General features: G+C 35.1%; 1 protein-coding gene across 1 annotated transcript; it reads right to left on the bottom strand.

Moving 5' to 3' along the window:
• Positions 1 to 211: 211 nt before the first annotated feature.
• LOC130051111 (probable proline iminopeptidase) lies at positions 212 to 24,101 on the bottom strand. The gene is made up of 8 exons (XM_056152468.1): positions 24,044 to 24,101; positions 20,738 to 20,878; positions 20,195 to 20,318; positions 16,756 to 16,931; positions 8,417 to 8,501; positions 2,343 to 2,542; positions 1,607 to 1,760; positions 212 to 1,189 (listed from the first exon to the last, which is right to left on the bottom strand). Exons 2-8 carry the CDS (start codon positions 20,872 to 20,874, stop codon positions 1,079 to 1,081), a joined length of 987 nt encoding a protein of 328 aa, XP_056008443.1. The 5' UTR covers positions 20,875 to 20,878; positions 24,044 to 24,101; the 3' UTR covers positions 212 to 1,078.
• Positions 24,102 to 24,106: the final 5 nt, after the last annotated feature.

Raw genomic sequence — 24,106 nt, 5'->3', positions numbered from 1 at the left:
AATCGTGGACAAGTTATACAGAGTAAAACATAATAATAGCCATGTTCTAAAATTTTTACTATCCTTCAGTACATTATACTTCAATACGCATAACAATCCTCATATATATATATATATATATATATATATATATATATATATATATATATATATATTATATATATATATATAAGTTCAAATAAAACAATTATCAAATTTTATGTTATACGCGGTATCGCCTTAGGGCATACCGGTGATAATGTCAAAGTATTATTTGCGATAAATCTGCTAAGAAAGTTGGATCAGCCCTACAGCAATACAGTACTTTCACTGGTACACGCATCCCGTATGTGCCATGAGACGCGGTGCCAAAGTTTTCACTTTAAAATTACCCAAGTCATAATTATTATATAGCATACTAAAATCTGGTGATAATTTGATAGCTTTCCGTCCTCTGTAGTTGTTTAAAAGTCTGCAGAAGCCTCAATATTAAATCTACACAAAACTGAATCGCTTTCCAGTGCGCCGTAACGTCATTAAACCGTCGTCAATTTCCATCTGTCATGTTTACTATTATTTCATTTCAAATGCTGTCGATGGATGTAAAGCTCGGGGCCAATGAAATAAATGATATCATACTACAAAACTCATGACATGGAATTTGGATAAAAGATATAAGTAGAACTACATTAGTCTGACGATACATTCGCAGAAGTTCCTTTGCTAAAATTGTTTATACCCAATGAATCAGTCTCGTAGCGGGCATCCCGTTTCTTTACATTATTTTATTACTTTATATATATTAGTGCATTGTATCTTAATAGTGGTCATCTCAACTGCTTATAGAAAGTAGGAACTAACTATTTTAACGATTTATGAAGGTGATCGGCGGAGAAATAACGTAATTTTTCGATAACATATTGGTTTTAAATTCATTTGGTCATTGGGTAGAGAATGTACGTGTATGTATATAAGATATATATACGCTAACCACACATCAGAAGCCAGCTATTAATATCATCTGGGAGACAGACGTTAACACTATCTTATCCCAGTTCTAATCATTGTCAGTTAGAATTCAGAAGATACGTTGTTCTATTTATAGAGTTTTGTATTTGTCCGAAGCATACACAAGACGTGCTGTTGTCCCTGGTTCTCGATTGGAATGTCCAGCATCAGGGACCATATAGAATTCAGCTTCGGGCCATTTCTACAAATCACATTTGATTCAAATGATAGTCCTTACCTTGCTACATAATCTAAATTTATCGATTCTTTAGTATCAAAATACATCTTTGCTAGTCATGTACTATACTGTATTTTCCATATTAAACTAATATATAAATTCAATCCCATGTGTAGCTACAGCACGTATATTGCATTTGACTGTGTACTAGAAATTTCTTAGCCTTTATCGAATTTAAGCGTCCGTAGAACCAAGTGTTTTATTGGTATTTTCATTCATTTCTGCACTGAAACATATCGTAGACAAATGAAATTACAACAGTAAGTTTATTGTTGTTGTCAGTTTGCATGGTATCATCAACAGAAAAATCGCCACGAGAAGTAAATATGACAACAAATAATAGGGTTGAATGCAGGTGATGTGGCATATCCATATGCTTACCTTGTGTAGTAACCAAGCGGTTTCGGGTGGGCAAACTACATCATAACGGCCCTGAACTATGGTGCATGGAATGTGACGAATTTTGTCCACTTCATTAAGTACCTGTCCATCCGATTCAAAGAAACCTCCATGCGCAGCATAATGACTGAAATATCATATTCTTTGTGCGCATGAATATTTGGATATGAGGAACTCTGTTCAAGGACCAGTTATCATAATAGAGATTGTCGCATGTAGTGCATTAGATAATAGATAACCATTTAATGAGGCGGGTACGTGATGTCTGACATTATGAGCTTTGAGAACCCAAAAACTCCGCAAGAAATTGGTGCTATTTTGTTTTGTTGTGTGTACATGAAAGGTGACGATAACGAACAGTGATCAATTTCATAACTCCTACAAGCAATACAGAATACTGGGCAAACACAGAGCCCTGGATATACCAGAGATGGGATCAGGTGCCTAGGAGGAGTAAGCATCCCCTGTCGACCGGTCACACCCGCTGTGAGCCCGGTATAACGAATAATACCTTAGATACACAACTTTGTTAGTGACATTGAAATATTTGTAATGGTTACATGGGAATAAGTTTTTTTTCCAGTTACATAACAATAGACAGTGTGAATTTAACTAGACTTACATAATTTGAACGGGACTTGTTGTTTCTCATGTGTTTGTCAAGAGAAGCGGTCATTGTTAGCAGCATTTAATCATAAAATGATAGTGCTATACATACGGTATCACTAACCATTCAAGTCTTGCGAAGCCCAAAGTCCAATCATCGTTATTTGTTCTGTTCAACATCTCCTCATCTATTAATAGCCTTGATATAACCATTTCCCAAGTACTCCAAGCCTTGGCCGCCTGCAGACGACTCTCCTTATTATCGCTTGTCAAATGTCGATAATATGCATTTATCATCTCTCCTCTTTCTGCCTAATAATTTTGAAGCAATTATTTAAAAACTTTGTTCATCCAAAATATACATACGTCATTCATCAATTAATTTACCCTGATAATTACATGTTCCAAACTACAAAGATTTTTGAATCCTTAGTAGCGGGATTGCTCTTATGACTGACATTATTGTTCCTCATGAGGCTATGTTAAAGTATACTGGACATCACATAATATTATGCAACCAGCCTTTGAAAACATATCAGTAGGCCTATATATTTATGAACTCGGCTTATGAATATACATCTAGTCTGCCATCAAAATAATCGGCAAAATAAAATTACCTGAAACAGAAATCTTACAAAAATGAAAAAGGAAGCCAATGAGATGGCAGATGGGTGAAAAAACGTGTTATCACCATTAACTGTGGCTTCCTCTGGCAACTTCTTTGTACATGTTAACAACATTGTACTGGTCGGGTAAAAGTAGATATTTGGCACAGTGTAAATATTTTTTTGTAGAACAATACAAACAGCCACAGAAATCGTATCATTTGCAATAATATATGTTTGTAATTGAAATATTCCCCCATGCATTCTCAGAATATATGTCCTGTTTATCATGAAAGATGAAGATAACGAACAGTGATCATTCTCACAACTCATAAAAGCAATACAAAATAGAGAGTTGGGGAAACACGGACCCCTGGATATACAGGAGGTGGGCTGAGATGCCTAGGGGGAGTAAGCATCCCCTGTTGACCGGTCACACCCGCCGTGAGCCCTACATCTTGATCAGGTAAACGGATGTAAACGGAGTTATCCGTAATTAAAATCAGTGTGCCAAGAATGGTCTAACAATCAGCAAGAAGCACGTCAGAGAGCATTTGACCCAATGCTAGGTTGTATTGGCAAACTAGATCGTTCTAACGACCATAGAATTTGCGAAATGCTGATTTTAAAGGAGACTGTTGGAACCCCTGCACCATCAACATGTTTGTCAGTAGCCCTCTTCGAGGGTCTAACATTTAGCATTTACAAACTGAAAATGCACAAAACTGTCAATTTTGAATAAATTGGGGGGGGGGGGGGCTGTTTTGCTTTTCTACCGTTCTAAGTATTTGGGTAGTTCGTCAGGTCAGCGAATGGTTGCTTATATTTGTAAATTACATATATATCACTATAGAGATCATAGTATTTTGGAAATGCTGATTTTACACGATGCTGTTAACACCCCCTTACTATCAACTTATTTGTCAGTTGTCTACCCCGATTTCAAAATTGATCATAAACAATATGGAACGTTGTTGATGGATGTTTAATTGTTATTTTGCCGTGGACGTCCATATTCAATACAATATCCAAATACGACGCAAATATAAAGACTCTGTGGTACGTTCTTTATTTTGAGTTCAATGGGATATATCTAATCAGCATATCAATGAAAACGAGCACTGCTGGTAGATGTAACGTCGTCGATTATCGTGATGTTGAGTTCAACGATAAATCAAGATATCTTTCTTCTTATTCAGAATTTTGTATAAATTATCCCTAGTAAGAATACAAAAACAGGTCATCTAATAAAAGAACGCAGTTTGTGCCCATGGTAATTTCAAGAGATTGTTGGAAGACCTGATCATTAAGGATTACGTAAACATTATCGATAAGGAAGTCCAACATCTTTTTGATATTAGCTTCAGAGTATTTGTATGTAGAATCAAAGTGATGTTTAACAAAGCAATATGACTGAGCAAATGATGGATAGTTCTGTGTTTCATTTTTACTGAAGAATTAGCTGTCTATGATGCCGAAAAGTGTGAGGAATGTCAGTGTAAAGCCTTGACATGGTATACGTTTTGGAAAAAGTTTCAAATTCACTAAAGTTCCTTAGGGGATTTTAGAGAATCCACATGTGAGTTACACCACACCATATATGTGGAGACACAATTTATCTGAAGATTCTCCTTCAAAACAGTTAATGTATATGTTTGGGGGGGGGGGGGGGGTAAAGGGACTTGGTAGAAAATAAAGTGGATCACGCAATGTATTTCTGTGTAGTTTTGGAATCCATTGTAAGTATAGGATAATTCATATCCATTCGATACATTGACTGGGATATCGAATGTATTTAATACTAACACATACTTTTTAAGAATTTCGTCTTTGGAAAGGAAAGAGCACAATTGGATTACCAAATGTGGATTTAAAGGCAAGTTGGATTAAAACACACGTGTATTAATAAGACTAATAAAGACCATGTTGTCACAACCTTTGCCAGCTGGAACCAATACATATTCCTCATGTAACTTATCTAATTATTTCATCACATCTGCTTTCCTATACACAAAAGGATATATTGTGAATACTTTTAATGTGTCTAATACGAGAATGTAATATTCCTCCTATACTTTTTTATCAATTCTGACAAGGTGTCATGTTGTTCTTCTTTGTGAAAAGTGAAAAGTATATTTAGTCACTCGTTTGACATAATTTCTACAGCATCCATAATTCATAATAAGGTAATCTACAGGTTGAACTCTTGAAATTGCTTTAAGGATGCTAAGGGATAGGGTTTCAAAATTCGACTTTAGAAAAGAGGAATTGATAAAAGTGTCTATGCATTTGTTTTCCAATCTCGACAATTCAAATGATGTTTATTTCATCATATTCGTGATTCTTTGAAATAAATAGTTTAAACAAAATTTCCACATAATTTCAAATTTAACCCCATATATATTTTTATTCAGTATTTTAGATATTACCTAACTAATTGTAAAAGTTAAAGAATAAGTTTGATTAGCAGAAATTTTATTATCAGAAAATCCATGCCTGGTAGTATCTGTGAAACACAATTGTTAGGGCAAATTTGCTCAATTACAGGGGTAAATCATTTAATTTACTTTTTTTAATTCATGGTGAATCTTGAATTGTGTGAGACGAAGTTATAAAAATATATTGAGCAAACAATGGTTCTGCTGTCAAAAAAATAAACTAAAGGACTTCGTACTATTTTTCAATTTTGGAATTTGTGACTTTGGAGGCTACAAAAAGTGGATATCAATCTCATAATCCAACAAAACAAACTTGATCATTTTTATTTGTTGTATACAAAATGTACTATGTTTCAGGATAAATTCGAAATATTAACATAAATAAAAGTAGGAAAAATCCAATGGTTGTTTCTCTGTGAGAATTAATCAATAGCCAACTCAATGTTTCAAAATACAGGTCATTTGCTTTTTTAAAAAAAACATTAAACTACCATTCAAAATTGTAAATATCTCTAAATCAAATTTTGTATATGACCAGTCGTGATATTTATGATTCTATTTAAATCTTTCCAAGTGAGCTATAAGAGCATGGAATGGAAATTGATTTAAAACATGTCCACCATGCATACAAAGTACTGTACATATCTTTACGTTTAAATGCAAAGTGACCTTTTCCAATTATTTGACAGAAAAGTCGTTGCAGTGCATATATTTTCAGCACCTAGTAATTAAATATTCGCTCTTTCAAATAACCCCAACATTAAAAACCTCTGGTATTACGAAGTAAATTCAAATAATTTATATCTTCAACCTCTTTAGATATGTAAATTATAAAACTAACCTAATTTTTGGATAAATTATATGAATTTGTTTTTGATGAGCTCAGCACGAAAGTCTAAATCAAGCAAGGATTTTCCTACATTATATGAGACGCTATATCAATCAGCAAGAAAATGGGTTGTGAAAATAATTGGTGGGGATAAAGGAGAATTGCTGACAATGCAATAAACCAATGCTTTGACAAACCTAAGGATATGTGGACAAGTTTAAAGAAATATACAGGTGCATCAGTACCCTACAATGTACTTAGCAGTCGTAAAATTTCAAATACCTTCAATAACTTCTGTGTTATAAGTAATGAATTTCTTACAAATTGATATAATTCACTACCGAAAATCGAACAGCAAATGCTCACTTAAAATTTTAATGTTTCTATAGGGGTTTTTTATTAGAAAAAAAGAAGTTTAAAGCCAAAGTTACATGATTCGATAAATATTCTGTAAAATTCCTGAAAGCGATCCTGTTATAGCTGATAGTTTCTGTTTTATAATGAACTTTTCTGTATAAGACGGCGAGGTTGTGAATGAATGACAAAAAAATAAACTAGAACTACCACGCTTTTCAAAGCTGATGATGTCAACAACTAGAGACAATTTGCTATTTACCTGTCATTAGCATAATTATGGAAATGCATGTTTTTAACACTTTTACGAGTACCTCAATCCCAAGAAGCTTTTAATAGAATATCAATCAGGTTTTAGACCAAAACATTCATGAGATACTGCCTTATATATCAATGTCGAATGGATAGAAAACATTGATAAAATGAAACTTAAATGTGTGGGATTTCTTTGTGGTATGAACAAAGCATTTGACATAGTCAATCATTGTGTATTGATGCACACTTTTTATCCTTTAGGTATAGGTGAGGAGACTAATTTCAATTGGTTTTATTTTTATCTGCACGAAAGCTTACATTGTGTCAGATTGAAAGGTTTTCTCAAAGGAACAAGATGTTGCCATCGGAGTCCCTCTGTGCTCTATTTTGGGTCCTCTGCTTTTTATTATATACGTAAATGTCTTTAACGTTCACAGTCAATATCTATTCAGCTGATACTATGCAAGATATTTCTGGTAAATATTGAGATGTGATAGAAAGAAGGTTACTTGAAGATCTTTAAAATTCTGAGATGAATGTAAAATAAATAGTAAACTGACAACAAATTTAAAGGAAAACAATTGGATTTGATAGGAAAGTCACATAAATTATCGAAATGTCTTGTTATTTGAGCAGCAACGTTATGGAGCTCATTACCAAATTTTATTTTAAAGTGCAAAACTTTGATACCTTAAATTAGCCTATATCCATATAATAGATATATTTATTTATTATTATTGATATAATGATACAAAAGTACTGGTGATCTTACAAATGATAGTATAAGTATTCAATTTTTCAAGATTGTTTATCTGTTGATGACAAAATGCACGTCTACGTACAATTCTTGTTTCTGCAAATATATAGCGCATTGATTGATTGATGTTTTCCGCCACACTCAACAATTTTTCAGTTATATGGTGGCGCCCAGTTTTTGTATGTTGGTGGAAGAGAGAACCCAGATACAATGTACCTGGGAAGAGACCACCGACCTTCCGAAAGTAAACTGGGAAACTTTCTCACTTACCGACGCGAGCAGGATTCGAACCCGCGCCGACAGAGGTGAGAGGCCGTGTGATGTTGAGCCCGATTCTTTAACCACTCGGTCACGGAGGCCCTCTGTAGCACATTGAACATAATTTATATTATTACTAATCTACATACGAATCTCTGAAAGATAGGTCAATGCTAGTACAATATTAGATGCTTACCAATGCACTTGATGTTTGAAATGTGGAACAAAGTAAGTACTAAAAGGACGTTTCCAGAGAGTAAACAATAGCGGACGATAAAATTATTCATTATTGAAATGACACGAGATTGCCCGTAGATATTATCAAACGCAATGTTTTATGATACAAGATTTCAACAGCTGTTCAACAAAAAACATTTCACATTTCGACGACTTAAATTTTTTTTCTTACAATTTGGAGGTCAACATTGGCCATGACCATAGCTCTTTCCCTAGGTTACATACACTGCAAAATAAATACGAAAATTCCCATCTCCCAATATCGCCAATTCAACTGATTGAATTATTATTCATGGTCAAAGCTTACACTTTGTTATTTTCAGAGTCAAACAATTTCCATGCGTGTAAAGTGTAGTCCAGAATTCAGAAATAAAAAAAAACTTCAGCCCATATTTAGCTTTTGTGGCATTCGATGTATTCTTATTTTCATCCATGTTCTTTAAAACAGCCTACCTTAGGAATGGGTTTAATGAAATCCTCCCATTTGTCAGGGAATATGATACTAGCTCCGTCCTGGTAGATCCAATTACGCTCACATCTGTAATATTGGTACATGATAAGCTTGTAATTAATTTAGTCAAGGAGGTTCATAAACTATCGTAAAGATCTGAAGTTTGAGACACTGGTAGTTTAACACATATTGCAGACACACTTGTAAAGAACAAACTTTAATCCACAATACAAGTACACGAACGTCTTCTAAAATGTTCCCCCGGGGTCTTCAAAAAGGAAACCTTATGGGCTACAACGCTTACCCGAATAACCTTCGCCCTGCTGTACTTATGGGAACTATTTTTAAAAGTCTGTTTACCATCTTTATTCCCATGAAGTAACAAAAACCCATACTAGGACCCAACCATAGCCCCATGGGTCATGATTTAACCGAACTTGAAACCACACAACATAGGAATATTGCTATCATAAGGCTCCTGTTCCGGAGAAAGATTTTAAAGATTTTCCCCACATTCATATGTAAAACTTGTACGGTACCAATTTTGATGCACCAGATGTGCATTTCGACAAATAATGTCTCTTCAGTGATACTCAACCTAAATGTTTGAAATTCGAAATAACTATGAAGTTTTAGAGCCAAAAACAGCGTGCCAAAAAAGTGGAGCCAAATTCGTCCAAGGATAAGAGCTATGCATGAGGGAGATAATCCTTAATTTTGAAATGAATTTCTAAATTTTATAACAGCAATTAAATATACATCCGTATTTTCAAGCTAGTAACGAAGTACTAAGCTACTGGGCTGTAGAGACCCTCGCGGACTAGCAGTCCACCAGCAGAGATCTCTTATAAAATGATTCTGATTCTAGCCCCATTATAATCCTAATGTGCATACTTTAGAAACATAACACAACCAGTTCGCTCACACAACTTGTGAATGTTTGTTTATCTATATTATATAGAGTGATCCTGCTATCCTTAAAGATAATTTAATGTTTCCTATATATATTCTCAGGTATATCATTGAATCTCTATTTCTGCTCCACGCGCAATGATTTGATCAAATATTAATGTGCATTACACTGAAATTCCAGTATTCTAATGAAACAAGAGGTCCATGGGCCACAAATCTCACCTGAGTCACCTTGGCTCATATTTAAATATTTTTCGTATATACATGTATTCGCAAGTAAAACTTTGATCCCTATTGTGGCCCCAACCTACTCCCCGAGGCCATGACTTTTTCAAAATTGAATCTGGACTATGTCAGGAAACTTTCATGTAAATTTCAACTTTCCTGGCCCGGTAATTTTTGAAAAAGAAAATTTTCAAAGAGTTTCCCTATACATTAATATGTAAAAGTTTGATCCCCTTTTGTGGCCCCATCCTATCCTCAGGGGCCATGATTTTAACAAAGTTAAATTTGCACTATGTTAGGAAGCTTTCATATAAATTTCCACTTTCTTGGCTCAGTAGTTTTTTAGAAGAAGATTTTTAAAGATTTTCCTTATATATCTCTATGTATAAATTTGATTCCCCCCCCCCTTGTTTCCCCATCCTGCCTCCGGGGGCCATGGTTTTTACAAACATGAATCTGCACTATGTTAGGAAGCTTTCATGTAAATGTCCACTCTCCTGGCCCAGTAGTTTGTGAGAAAAAGATTTTTAAAGATTTTCCCTATATATTTCTATGCAAAACTTTGATCCCCCTTGTGGTCCCATCCTACTCCCGGGGGCCATGATTTAAAAAAAAAAACTTGAATCTGCACTATGTCAGGAAGCTATCGTATAAATCTCAGCTTTTCTGTCCCAGTGGTTCTTGATCTAATTCCCAACTATAAACCAATGAATACTGTCTGATGTGTTTCATGCCAATTGTGAGGTCGTCATTACATACATGAAACACATCAGAAAGTATTCATTGGTTTATAGTTGGGAATTAGATCACTAAATCGAATATATAATTTGTGAATTCTGATTTTCAACACGAAAGGCGACGATAACGAGTAGTAATCAATCTCATAAATCCTATAAGTTGATATTTCTATGAGAAGTAAACATATGCTAATCATAGCCGAAGATTCTTGAGAAGAATTTTCAAACATTTTATAGATCTATTCCCTGTTGTTGGTTTACCCTACATTGTACCCATCATGACAACCATCTAAACAAACTGAAACCTGCACTACCCAATCATAATTGCATATTAACCATAGCCCTGTTATTTATGAGAATATTTCCATTATATCTCCCATGTAAAGCTTTGAAAATATAGTCCCGGTGTAGTATTTTAATCAAATTTGAATCTACACTCTCTGAGGATACTTACATACAATGTATTAATATGACTAATTATGACCATGCTAATCATGAAAACATTCAAAAGTTTTTCAAATAAAATCTTATGCTAAACCTTAATTCCCTATTGCGAGTCCACCCTACCCCTGGGGCATTGGTTTCTGCACTACCTGAGGATGTTTGATAACTAATCAAATCCTACATATTCATCAGATGAATAATTTTAAATACACTTTATTATATCTTCCCATGCAAATTGTGGCCCCACCTTACCCCATACTTACAAACTTCCATATTCCTGTACATCAATTCGAGGCCCTGTTCTTCACAAGAAAATACCCAAGGTTTTATCAGAATTCCACGTGTAAGATCTTGATTTCCAATTCATTGGTTTTTGAGAAGAACCACTTTTAAAAAATGCCATCATATCAACAGTGTATCTATTTCTTAGTTACCTCCCTTTTGAAAAGGGTGTTGTCTTTCATTTGAACAATTTTGAATATCATTTACCCAAGCATGCTTTTTAGAAATTTCAGTTGAAACTTGCCCCGTGGTACTGGAGAAGAATTGTGTAAAGATGGACTGACAGACAGACACCTGGACGCCAGACAACAGGTAATTAGAAAAGCTGCCGTAACCTTATAGCCCAGATGAGCTGGGAACTGGACAAGAGGATCATGGGCCACATCACTAACCTTAGTCACATTGGCCCTGCCATTGTACAGCTGTTGTGATCTATAAATGACTTTTCTCATCAATCTTTATTCCCATGAAAGTTTTTGACCCCATATTGTGTCCCCACGGAGACCAAAGCACCATAACATATCTGAAAATGAACTCCCATAACACAGAGAAGCATCAACCCCAATATGACTAACATGGCATTGCTGTTCTGGATAAAACCAAGGTCATAAATCATGAAATGATAGGAAGTATTTGTCTTACGAAAATCTGGAAGTTCCATCTTCCATCTTAAATAGTTCCAGCCTGAAAGTTATAACACCTTTTTGAGCACGTATTCATACTCAAACTAAACTTCCGTGATCTACATCATACTTGTACTCAAACTTTTATAAAAATCATTCTCATAATTATTCAAATGGAGTACATGCTCAAGATTTTTCGAGTATGCTCCGGAGCTTGCTTAGAGTAGTAGTCAAAACTAACATGGTTGAGTTTAAGTATAAGTATGGTAAAAGTTTTATAACCTCCGGGCCAGGAGATATTGATTAGGTCAGACTTTTATTGAAAGTAAGTAAAACTTCAAGGTCACTATCACAAGATCAAACACCAAAGTATATCAAGGTCTTGCAATAAACAATTTATATACACTGTACAAAATATAAAAGTTTTACCTTAAATAGCTTAAATTATATTGATTAGGTCAGGTTTTTAAAAAACCACTGGTCATAGTAAAAATAACAAGAGGCCCATGGACCTCATCGCTCACATGAGTCACCTTGACCCAAAGACTTTTCATCTATATTTGCATGTAAAACATTAGTCCCTATTGTGGCCCAAACCTATCCCTGGAGGGCAAGATTTTTACAAACTTGAATTTGCACTATGTCAGGAAGCTTTCATGTAAATGTTAGCTCTCCTGGTCCATTGGTTCTTAAGAAGATTTTTAAAGATTTTCCATATATAGTTCTATGTAAAACTTTGATCCCCTATCGTGGCCCAAACCTACCCCCGGGGGCCATGATTTGAATAAAATTGAATCTGCACTATGTCAGGAAGCTTTCATGTAAATGTTAGCTCTCCTGGTTCATTGGTTCTTAAGAAGATTTTTACTTGATCCTACCCTAATTTTCCATTTTTGTGATTATCTCCCCTTGGAAGGAGACATGACCCTTCATTTGAACAAACTTGCAAGCCCTTTAGCCAAGGATACTTTCTGTTAAGTTTAGTTGAAATTAACCCAATGGTTCTGGAGAAGAAGATGGAAATGTGAAAAGATTACAACGACGACACCGACGACAGACAACGGACAAATTTTGATCAGAAAAGGTCTTGTCATAACAAATCTATATACAAAATATAAAAGATCTGCCTTAAATAGTTCAGGAGAAATTAAACGGGTCAGAGATATATAAAGTAAGCCTAACTTCAAGATCACAAGGCCAACCCTCACGAAATGATAAAGTCTTGCCATAAAGAACCAATAGATGTATACAAAATATGAAAGCCCTATCTTACATAGTTAAGGAGATATTGGATAGGTTAGGGTCTTTTTTAAAAGTAGATCAAATTACAAGGTCAAAAGATCAAACACAACTCTTTACAATAGCCTACCATAAAGAATGCATATTCAAAATAGATCTGGATATATTTGATAGGTCATATTTTCTCAAAACTAGGTCAAACTCCATGTTCAAGGTCACAAAGTTCAAGGTCAGAATATGAGATAATTATCTAGCCATAAGAAATATATAAACAGAATATGAAAGATCTACCTTAAATAGTTCAGGATATATTGTATAAGTCAAATTTTTATCAACCGTAGAAAAATGCTATGAATCTGCATACATATGATGTTTCTATATTGTCCGCAGTTATACCGTTAGACATCTATTTCAATTTTATAATTAGCCATACAAAGAGCAGACACTAGAAACTAATTCAAATATTGTAAATTAATCTATTTGGTTGATATATCTTTCGATTCTTTGAAGAAGTTTAGATTTAATTTAAGCCACACATTTGTATGAAAATATAATTTCGCGGCCAATTGATCAAAACACTTCATATATAGCAAATATTTTTTTCATATCACTAAACTCGTAGAAATAAGTGAGGGAGTCAATAATTGAATGTGTAAGAAAACGTTCGGCAATCATCTCGTTCCTTTTTCCATGTATAAAACACAATGACGGTTATACGAATCGCTCACTGTAGGTATGCTATCAAACAATATTCCCTTGTTTATTTTGCAGAATTTTTCTTGGATCTTGGGGATTATATTATATATACCGAAAGGAGTTAATTGATGCATGATTGGATAGTTGAATAAATGCCGTCAGTTGGATGTATATTTAATTGCTGTTATAAAATTTAGAAATTCATTTCAAAATTAAGGATTATCTCCCTCATGCATAGCTCTTATCCTTGGACGAATTTGGCTCCACTTTTTTGGCACGCTGGTTTTGGCTATATTTAGCTCTAAAACTTCATAGTTATTTCGGATTTCAAACATTTCGATTTAGCATCACTGAAGAGACATTATTTGTCGAAATGCGCATCTGGTGCATCAAAATTGGTACCGTATAAGTTTTACATTACAGCTTGTATTGCTATACACCTAACCAGCTGAAATTGAAATTTAGAAAGAAAAAAGTTTGGAAAGGACTACAATTTGTGGCTGAAGGGCTTTTATCTTTTAAAAAAGCGATGAATCTGCATGAATATAATATTTCTATTATACATGTATTATACATGTATCTAATATATTGTCTATATTTATACCGTTAGATCTGTATTTCAACTCTAAAATTTGCGATATAAAGAGCAGAGCCTTGAAACTAATTCAAATATTGTGAATTCATTTATTAGGTTGACATATCTTTCAATAAAAACGCTGATTCTTTAATAAAGTTTAAAGTTAATATAAGCCACACATTTGTATGAAAATACACTTTCGCGGCCAATCAATCAAAACGTTTCCTTTATAGCATGCAACTTTTTTTATATCACTAATTCGTGGAAATAATTGAAGGAGTCAACAGCCTCACATGGTACAGTGCATATACACTTACTAAATGCCATCATTTTAATTGCAGATATTGTGCATCTGATTTGAATTTACATCTGGTGCATCAAAATTGGTACCGTATAAGTTTTACATTGAATAAAATTAATATATATATATATATATATATATATATATATATATATATATATAATTGAATTTGGAACAAAATGATTTGTAAGGGTTTTCTGGATTTTAATAATAGCTGTTATGTATTCAGTCAATGTTCATTTGTGACATTAGCGTGTTGATTCTGACAGGACAATATAATCTTTGACATCAAATCATCATTAAAGTGCAGTGAAACTTTCACACGCATTTCATGTCCATACGAACTTTGTAATACATACTTGATAATATGTTGGCCATGTAAAAATTTGATCCCTTATTGTGGCTCTACCCTACCCGGGGGAGGGGGTATGATCTTAACAAACGTACATTATGTCAGTTAGCTGCCCTGTGAATTTGAACTTTTCTGACCCAGTGGTTCTTGCGAAGAGTTTTAAAGATTCCCCCTATATATTTACATGTAAAAGACAGATTCCCTATTCCCACGCTATTCTCGGGGCAATGATTTTCACTTGAATGTGCACTGTGTCAGGAAGGTGCCCTGCAAATTTTAACTTTTCCGGCCCAGTGGTTCTTGAGAAGATTTTTAATGAGTTGTCCTAGGAATTCGCATGTAAATCTTTGATCCCCTATTGTGGACTCATCCTACCCCATGTACCATGATTTTGATTTTGAACTTGAATCTGTACTATATCAGAAAGCTGCAATGTGAATTTAAACTTTTCTGGCCCAGTGGTTCTTGATAAGAACATTTTAAAAGATTTCCGCTATATCTTCGCATGTAAAACTTTGATCCCCTATCATGACTCCACCCTACCCTCGAGGGTCATGGTTTTAACAAACTCCAATATGTACCATGTCAGAAAGTTTTATGCGAATTTCATTTTTTTTTCTGGCGCAGTGGTTCTTGAAAAGATTGTCTAGTGACCCCACCCTATTTTGGCATTTTCATTATTATCTCGACATTAAAGGGGATATGGTTTTTCATTTCAACAATCTTCAATCACCTCCACCCAAGGGTGATGTGTACAGAGTTTAATTGAAATTGAACTTTACAGACAGACGGACGAACGGACAGACAGGCAGACGATAAACAAAAGGCGATCAGAATTCCTCACTCAAGTGTTCAAGTACGCTAAAAAATAAGAATTAAACCCCCATGATAACCTTGCATGGGGTTCAATGGAATTGACTTCAGCAAACGTTAATCTACACTGCATGCCGAATCTTGCAAATCAAATTGAAATATCTTATCATTGTGTTCGTGGTTCCATGAATAAACTTACCTTTATATCAAACGTAATTATTTGTTTAGTGATCTGACCCAATTTACCAACTGTCTCTCATCTAATTGGTACACTGATTTTGACTATGGATTACTCCATTTACCTGATCAAGACATAGTGCTCACGGTGGGTTTGACCGGTCGACAGGGTATGCTTACTCTTCCTGGGCACCTGATCCCACTTCTGGTATATCCATGGGTCCGTACTTCCCCAACTCTTTATTTTGTATTCCTTGTAGGAGTTTTGAGATTGATCACTGTTCTTTATCTTGGCCTTTCATCCATACATTGATTCGCAAACTTAACTCCCCTATTATGCTCCAAAGAATGCATCCATACCTTCGTATATTTTACTATCGTCCCGAAATGTGTGATGGGTGGGGATGGGAAGGGTAGTGGTGTAAACAAATTAGAATCAAACCTATATGAGAACTCCTGCAATTTTAAAGAATGTCCACCTACATGTGCATATTTACATATATATGTATATATTTCGAAGTAAAATTTCTAATCAGCTTGGTGGTCCCGCCCTGGTTCATGAGATCAGGATTTCAAGCAAATTCGAATCTTTATTATTCATGTAAAAGACAGTTTAACGGTAATGACTTTTCTTGTGATTTATTAGATTCTTTACTCTCAACCAAGTCTCATTACTCCGTAACTGACACACCGGAAAGTAGCATAGCCCGTAATTTGATCAAACTTAGAATACTTGTGTTAAATGTGAATGAAATTAGCGAATTAGTTTTCAAAAACAGAAGTCGAATAGGTGCAAAGACAACAGTAAAAACAACGACAGACAAATTGGGACGTGAAAATGATACCCAATGCTTGCAAATATGCATACACTATTATATTATATAAGTAATATATTTCATAAGATTTCAACTTCTCACCAGTCAATTCGAAATTATCTATTCGAGAAAAAACTCATTTCAATACCTTCTTATGGCGTATATTCCCCTTAAAACAAGAGCCTTAACTCTGTCGGGGTGTGTCTCTGCATAGGCCAGAGAGAGTGTGGATCCCCAGCTTCCTCCAAACACGACCCACCTATCAATATTAAAGTGTACTCTGATCTTCTCCATGTCTGCAACCAGATCCCAGGTTGTGTTGTCCTGTATATGACAGTACAATGCTTAACTTAGTACTACTTTAATGAGGATGTAAGCAAGACGTGTCTAGGTATTTAATTTGTGTTCATTATGTCAACATACATCTCTGCTGGTGGACAGTCTGTTCCCGAGGATACTTGTCGCTCGATATATGTTCCTTCATGAATTTCACCTTACATTGTATATAATCAAAACATTAAAAGAAAGAAATACCGTCTAAGTGGTATTTTAACGAGACACTTTTAAAGCGATATGTCCATAAATTATGGGTATATATTCAGAGAGAGTTTATATTAGCGACTTTATCTTTCCAAGAAAGATAACTATTACCTCCGATATGGAATAAATAATAGCGATACTAAATTTCAGCGATCTCAGCACTGTCGCTAATAATCCCAAAATTACCACCTCGCTATAAGTTCTACTTATACGGTGGCACTAAGCCTGTGAAGTCTGGAATTTACATGAGATCTGTCTTTACGTTTGTAGTATCAACAAGGTGTGATACTAGTATTTCACTAGCACTTCTGAATATCCATCAAAATCCTGATAATAAAATGCATCACTGGGGCACATGATGCATCCGTCTAAAACTACACGTACATGATGCGTATCTGTGTTTATAATTTTGAAGTCACAAGGTGTGACGTTGTGAACTGCAATTCCAAAATGAGGTCAAAGTGACCTACTCTAAGGTCGCGACACACCTTTCCCCAAAATGTATCGAATGACAAAGTTGTTGGTTGTAGGCCTAACAATCTGTAAGATATGATCCGGAGAAGTTCCAAGTACCTGCCAGAAGTAGGTCAAAATAATGAAAGATGAGGATAACAAACTGTGATCAATCTCAAAACTCCTTTAAGCAATACAGAACAGATAGTTGCACAAACATGGACCCCTGAACACACCAGAGGTGGGATGAGGTGTTTAGGAGGAGTAAGCATGCCTTATATCTTGGTCAGGTGAATAGAGTTATCCGTAGTCAAAATCAATGTGCCAAGAACGGCCTAACAATCCGTATGAAACACGTCAAACAGAATTTGCCCTGATGTTAAGTTGTATTGGCAAACTAGATCGTGATAACGACCATATCATTTGCGAAATGCTGACTTCAATCGAGACTGCTGAAATCCATTTACCATTAACGTGGTTCTCAGTAGCTTGCCCCGATTTAAAAACTGACTATACACAGAACAGGCTCTTGCGTATCAGTTGAGAGATATAAACAGTATATACAGGTGATAATGGAATATTACTACATAAATATGGGAAGCTCATGATAGAGAAGCTAAATTCATCCCGTTTGTCATAAAGTTGAGTTGTTGGTTTGCCGTTAGTATCTACTTTCAATAAAGATTTATCGATGTGTCAGATCGTTGGTCTCGGGAGGGTGGTGTTTTTCATTGAAGTAATATAATGATAATATAATGATATAAATATAATCATAAATCTTTATAATATGATAAATATTGGCCAAGCCAAACGTATAACATATATTACCTCTCAACTGATTCGATACGCAAGAGCTGCAAGGCAGGCTACTCACTAATAAGTTGATAGTGCAGGGGTTTCAAGATTCGCGTTTAAGTCGGCATTTCACAAATTATATGGTTGTTATAGCGATCTTGTTTGTCAATACAACCTACCATTGGGTTATATGATATCTGACGTGTTTCAGATCGATTGTTAGAGCGTTCTTCGCAGACTGATTTTCACTACGGTTAACTCCGTTTACCTTATCAAGAAATAGCGTGCACGGCGAGTGTGATTGGTCGACAGGAGCTGCTTACCACTCCTAGGTACCTGCTCCAACTTCTGGTGTGTCCTGGGGTCTGTGTTTCGCCGTCCTTTCTTTATAACGATCATAAATGTCCCACCAAGCCGAAAATATTAACAGCCCTGAATGAGAAACTTCAAACGTACTGTGCCACAAAATATGCCAGAATTGGTGTAAATCAAATGAGGATTTTAAACAAATCTGACGACCTTTTAGTAAATTTGAAATCGAAACACTTTTCGCAATTCAACGTATGCATTTTCAACACTGTACACGACCAATCCTAGCAATAAATTAAAGACTAGACTTTTTAACATCATAAGCAGTTGTTTCTTCAACAGAAATGGAAAAATATTCATATCTAGTGATCAGTCATTCAAAAATTACTTTGTTAAACACCACTTTGATTCCACGGACAAATACTCTAAAGTTGAATTTAAAAATGTGCTCGAGTTCCTCATTGACAATATCTTTGTAGCCTTTGGTGATCAGATCTTTTAACAGTCGGTTTGAATTCCCATGGGTAGGATTTGGGCTCCTTTGTTGGCTGACCTGTTTTATATTCTTATGAGGCAGTTTGTTCAAAAGCTTCTACGTGATTAGAAAAAATCTCTTCCTGTGGCCTTCATCCCGACATTTAGTTAGATCCACGACGTATTCTCTATTTACACTAATCATTTTAATTCATAATTAATATGTCAATTCAATATATCCCAGTGAACTTGAAATAAAACGCACCTCAATACTTGCTTCGTAATTAGATATTTTTAACGGCAAACTAAAAACTCTACTTATTACAAACGATATGATTTGAGCGTATGCAAGGTGAAGATAACGAACAGTGATCAATCTCATAACTCCTATAAGCAATACAAAATAGATAGTTGGGCAAACACGGACCCCTGGACACATCGGAGGTGGGATCAGAGGCCTAGGAGGAGTAAGCATCCAGCGTCAACTTCCCATTAGAAGGCCTTACAATTGGTATGAAACTCGTCAAGCAGCACTTGACCCAAAGACAGGGTGTAATGTCAAACTAGATCGTTATAATGACCATAGAATTTGCGAAAGGCTGACTTTAAATTCCTGTCGAAACTCCTGTAACATCAACGTGTTTGTCAGTAGCTTGCCTTGATTTAAAAACTGATCATATGCAAAACAAGGTCTTGCGTAGCGAATCAGTTGCGAGATATACATGTAAATACCATATGCAGGTGATTATGGAATATTGCTATATAAATATGGGAAGTTGACGATAGAGAAGCTGAAATCATTCCATTTGTCGAAAAGTTGAGGTGTTAGAAAATATCAAAAACTGTAAGAGTAATCTATCTCAGCTCGATATACAAGCATTGTTATGTTCGAGGACGGCAGATATATACGACAAGGGGTGCTAATGAATGCTTTGAATAGTTATGACGTGCTAATACAACTATCGGTATTACATTTCTTAAATGTCATGAGCATCATATAGTATTTGAATACCTGCCTCGAGTTCTGCAGCTGGGGTGCTTTTTCCGCTTCCTCTCTGGTCAAACAAGATAATTCGGTATACCTCTGGATCAAAAAATCTTCTGTCTCGTGGAGTTGTTCCCCCTCCTGGACCCCCATGTCTAGTTACAAAGGATGTACGTTTCATTAGATTAAAGCCAGATGCTGCAAATTAATTCTTTTACCATACGCACAAAATTCAACTCAAGAATGAATTTGATTTTTATCTCTATATTTTTGGAACTCTTCTTGAAAATAAGGATAGTGTATTTTGGTACCAGAATTGCACATGTCGAAGAAATCGGTGAATAGTAGTAGTTAGAAGCGACAAAGACAAAGCCGGAAAAAGGGTTTGTCTTGTGTCTTGAATGGAATATTGTTACTGTTGCTTCCAATAATGACGTTTGTCTCGGGAAAAGAACACATTGGTATGCTTTCGGAATAAGGATGTGCACATTAAAAGGCAGATAACTTTTTAAGAAGATGTATATATGATATAGGGATTTAAAATTCAGGTACACTGTATATCTATCAGACTTACACATATAGTACTGGTTTTCCAGATCTGTTTCCGCATTGCTCTATGTAAATATGGTGTATCTCAGAAACTTTTAAATGCTCCGTGGTGTATGGTTCTATATCAGGATACAACTCACGTTCAGGCTTATCAACAGACATTATTCTAGAATCCGAGAATGTAGAAAGACATCATATGTATTCAAAGATTGAAACTTTATATTTCTATTCAATATTGATTACTATATTTATAAGGAACAACTGACGTACTTTAGCGTAATAATATCAACATGACGTCACAAGGCTGTCATAACGATCATATTTACATCGCGTTTTTTCACTAGACAATATTGACGTCACAATACTAATTACGTTAAAAAAAAAGCAGGTACGGATTTACCATGACTATTACATTTTTTTAAACTTTACATGTAAACTATTAAAACTCCTGAACTGTAAAATCATCACTACAAACAGAACCGAATAAACAATCACAATTTTTTTTATGAAAGGTAAAGATAACAAACAGTTATCAATCTCATAACTCATATAAGCAATACAAAATAGAAAGTTTGGCAAACACGGACCCCTGGACATACCAGAGGTGAGACCAGGTACCTAGGGGGAGTAAGCACCCCCTGTCGACCGGTCACACCCGCTATGTGAAAATGCAGACCTCACACTGTCAATACATGTTCAAGATAATTGTCATGACTTTCACATCTTGATCGTAACAGATACGTAGACAAAAATTTGGTCACTTATACTGAGACCCCACTAGCTTTAGGGGGATGCATTCTAAATATAACCTAAATGTAATAATGTAGATGTTATAATCTAAATGTAGTAATCGAGATGTAACCATCTAAATGTCATGTGGATGCAAAATATAGATGTAATATCATGGACATAATGATTATATATGACGCATGATTATTCGGTCTGTCTATATTACGTCATTTCTCTGATATATGACGCATGATTATTCGGTCTGTCTATATTACGTCATTTCTCTGATATATGACGCATGATTATTCGGTCTGTCTGTATTACGTCATTTCTCTGATGTGGGTCGACTATGCTTTTAGTCTACTCTGATCATATGACTCGATAAAAAAAAAAGTTACTATATCAGCACGTTTGACGCTGGCATCTTACAATTGATGTAAACCACAGGCAATTATATCGTTTGGTTTCAAATTTACCATTATAAAATTTTATACCATTTGGTTTATTGTTTTTGCATCGGCGAACTCGGGTACCTTATATCTAGAGTTATATACCTTACCTGTTTAATAGTAAATTCTAACCCAGGCGATATAATTGTCTGTGGTGTAAACAAATCATAGTGAACCGAAAAAATATTTCAGAATTCTAATGCAAGGGAGGCATTGGTTTGTCGTGACTGTGAGCATTCTCAAACAAGGGGGAAATAAACCTCTGAGCGAAATGAATGATCGCCATTATATGACACTCCGAGGAATATGAACCTTTGCCTCACCATAGAGGCATTTTGTAGACAACCGTCGCTCAGAAAATTGCCTCATTCTTAAAGTCTTTCTAAGGAATAATTACAAATGTGACTAATCAAGAAATCCTGGCCTCTATCGTATGACAAACGAGGTTCTTTGTTCCAAAAAAGGAATGTAAATGGAAACATTCAATTGATTGATGGATTGTTTTACGCCCCGTCGAAAAATTTTCACTCATATCGAGACGTCACGAGTTGTAGATGAATTACCACAAAATTAGACCTGTGCTTAACGTTCAGGCCGTAGCAGTGTCAGAGGGTTCTTTATCGTGCCAACACCTGCCGCGACACGAGAATTTAAGGTCATATTCGATAGAGTTGTTATTCTCAATTCTAAAATGCCGGGCGTTTGGTGAAGCAACAAACACTTCCTATGTTAAGGTCTTAGGTTTGACACGACAATATCCTAAGTGTATAAAAAGTCGAGAATAGTAGCATTTGTGGTAATATCCTAACGGCACGAACGGGGCTCGAACTCACAACATCCCGGTTACGAAGCAAACGGTTCTATAGCCTTATGTAATAACATATGATGTCTGATGACCATGATTTGTTACACAAACGGAAGCATTAACAGTTCTCATAGGCATGTATACACACCTAAGTGCTAAACCATCGGCGTAGGCTAGAGCGCACAAGTTGAGAGAGTTTTACTTTAAAATACTTCATAGAAAATGGTACTGTTCTCGGTTACTGGAACTTTTATAAACTTAGGATATTGTCCTTTTGATTTTATTGATTATAGGATTAAACATTATTTTTGAAGAATTTATCGATGTGTAAACTCCGGACATTTTACTCACAAACTGTTTAAGTTTGTGAGGAAAATGTCCGGAGTTTAAAAAGAATGTTTGATTCTTATAATTCCAATTCATTCACTTTATTGACCATTGCAAAAATTTGAATAGTTTCCCCGCACTATATTTTTTGTTTTCAGGCGTGTTTGAAAACATCGCGATTTCGGATTTGTTAATGTGTAAACTCTTGTTCAGCTTTATTTTTGTCCAATCAAAACAATTAATTGTTATAAATAACATTGGAATTATTAGTAATATAAACTACGGCGGAGACGAACTTTTCTATTATCTATTTCCAACAAAATCAAGGCACAGACACATATTCAAGTGGCCTCGTCGACCTTGACCAAATTACTTAGTTTTAGGTTATGCCACAATATCTGATAATTCGCAATACAAATATAAACTGGTAATGTCTCTCTATTATTTAGGTATGATCCGATGAACTATTGCGGCAGTACTTACCGTCCGTTCGTTTAACGGTCGATACAGTACTCCGCCGAAATCGAGAAAAGTCAATTCGCATAATGAATATCGCGAATTCAGCGTACCCCTCATGAAATATTCACACTTTAATTTACATACTAGCATACATTTAATTAAATTTTTGTTTACTAATAGATGTACATAAAAGAAATAGAATTAATAGGTAAATAATTGATATAGATCATACATGTACATGTAGTTCCACCTTTTTCCGCAGAAGTGTTTTAGAAGCATTCTTCAAATAAAATTTGAAAGTGGCATACTTAAAAGAAAGCGTGGACATTCGCACATGAGCACTACCCGGCCGTCATTGGTGGATACGTCTTCATACACACAGCTTATGAAATGTAATGTAGGCCAGGCTAACTTCTGACGTTGTTCTAATCGGGCTAAGCATCGTCCTAGATCTAGACCTTTTAAATGAGACGATCCTCGGGCGGCAATTTAATATGTACTTAAGAGGAGCTTAAATTAATTACAAGGAAAACAATATAATGAGCAAAATGATTCAACTTACCTTTCCTCAAGAATGTTGTCTTTGCAATTTTTAGTCTCTGCAAATAGACAGGGCAATGTATTT

Source organism: Ostrea edulis, chromosome 10 (assembly GCF_947568905.1).
Source record: "Ostrea edulis chromosome 10, xbOstEdul1.1, whole genome shotgun sequence".
NCBI lineage: Eukaryota > Metazoa > Mollusca > Bivalvia > Ostreida > Ostreidae > Ostrea > Ostrea edulis.
This window is presented reverse-complemented; position numbering and strand designations above follow the sequence as displayed.

What these genes read in the sequence shown, in the direction of transcription:
- LOC130051111 (XM_056152468.1), bottom strand. Translation starts at nt 20,874, where the DNA reads ATGTCTGTTGATAAGCCTGAACGTGAGTTGTATCCTGATATAGAACCA. An exon ending in CCCCAGCTGCAGAACTCGAG is followed by an intron (nt 16,932 to 20,194) that starts GCAGGTATTCAA and finishes TGTCATATACAG; the next exon opens with GACAACACAACCTGGGATCT. An exon ending in CCGCTTGGTTACTACACAAG is followed by an intron (nt 1,190 to 1,606) that starts GTAAGCATATGG and finishes TGTGATTTGTAG; the next exon opens with AAATGGCCCGAAGCTGAATT.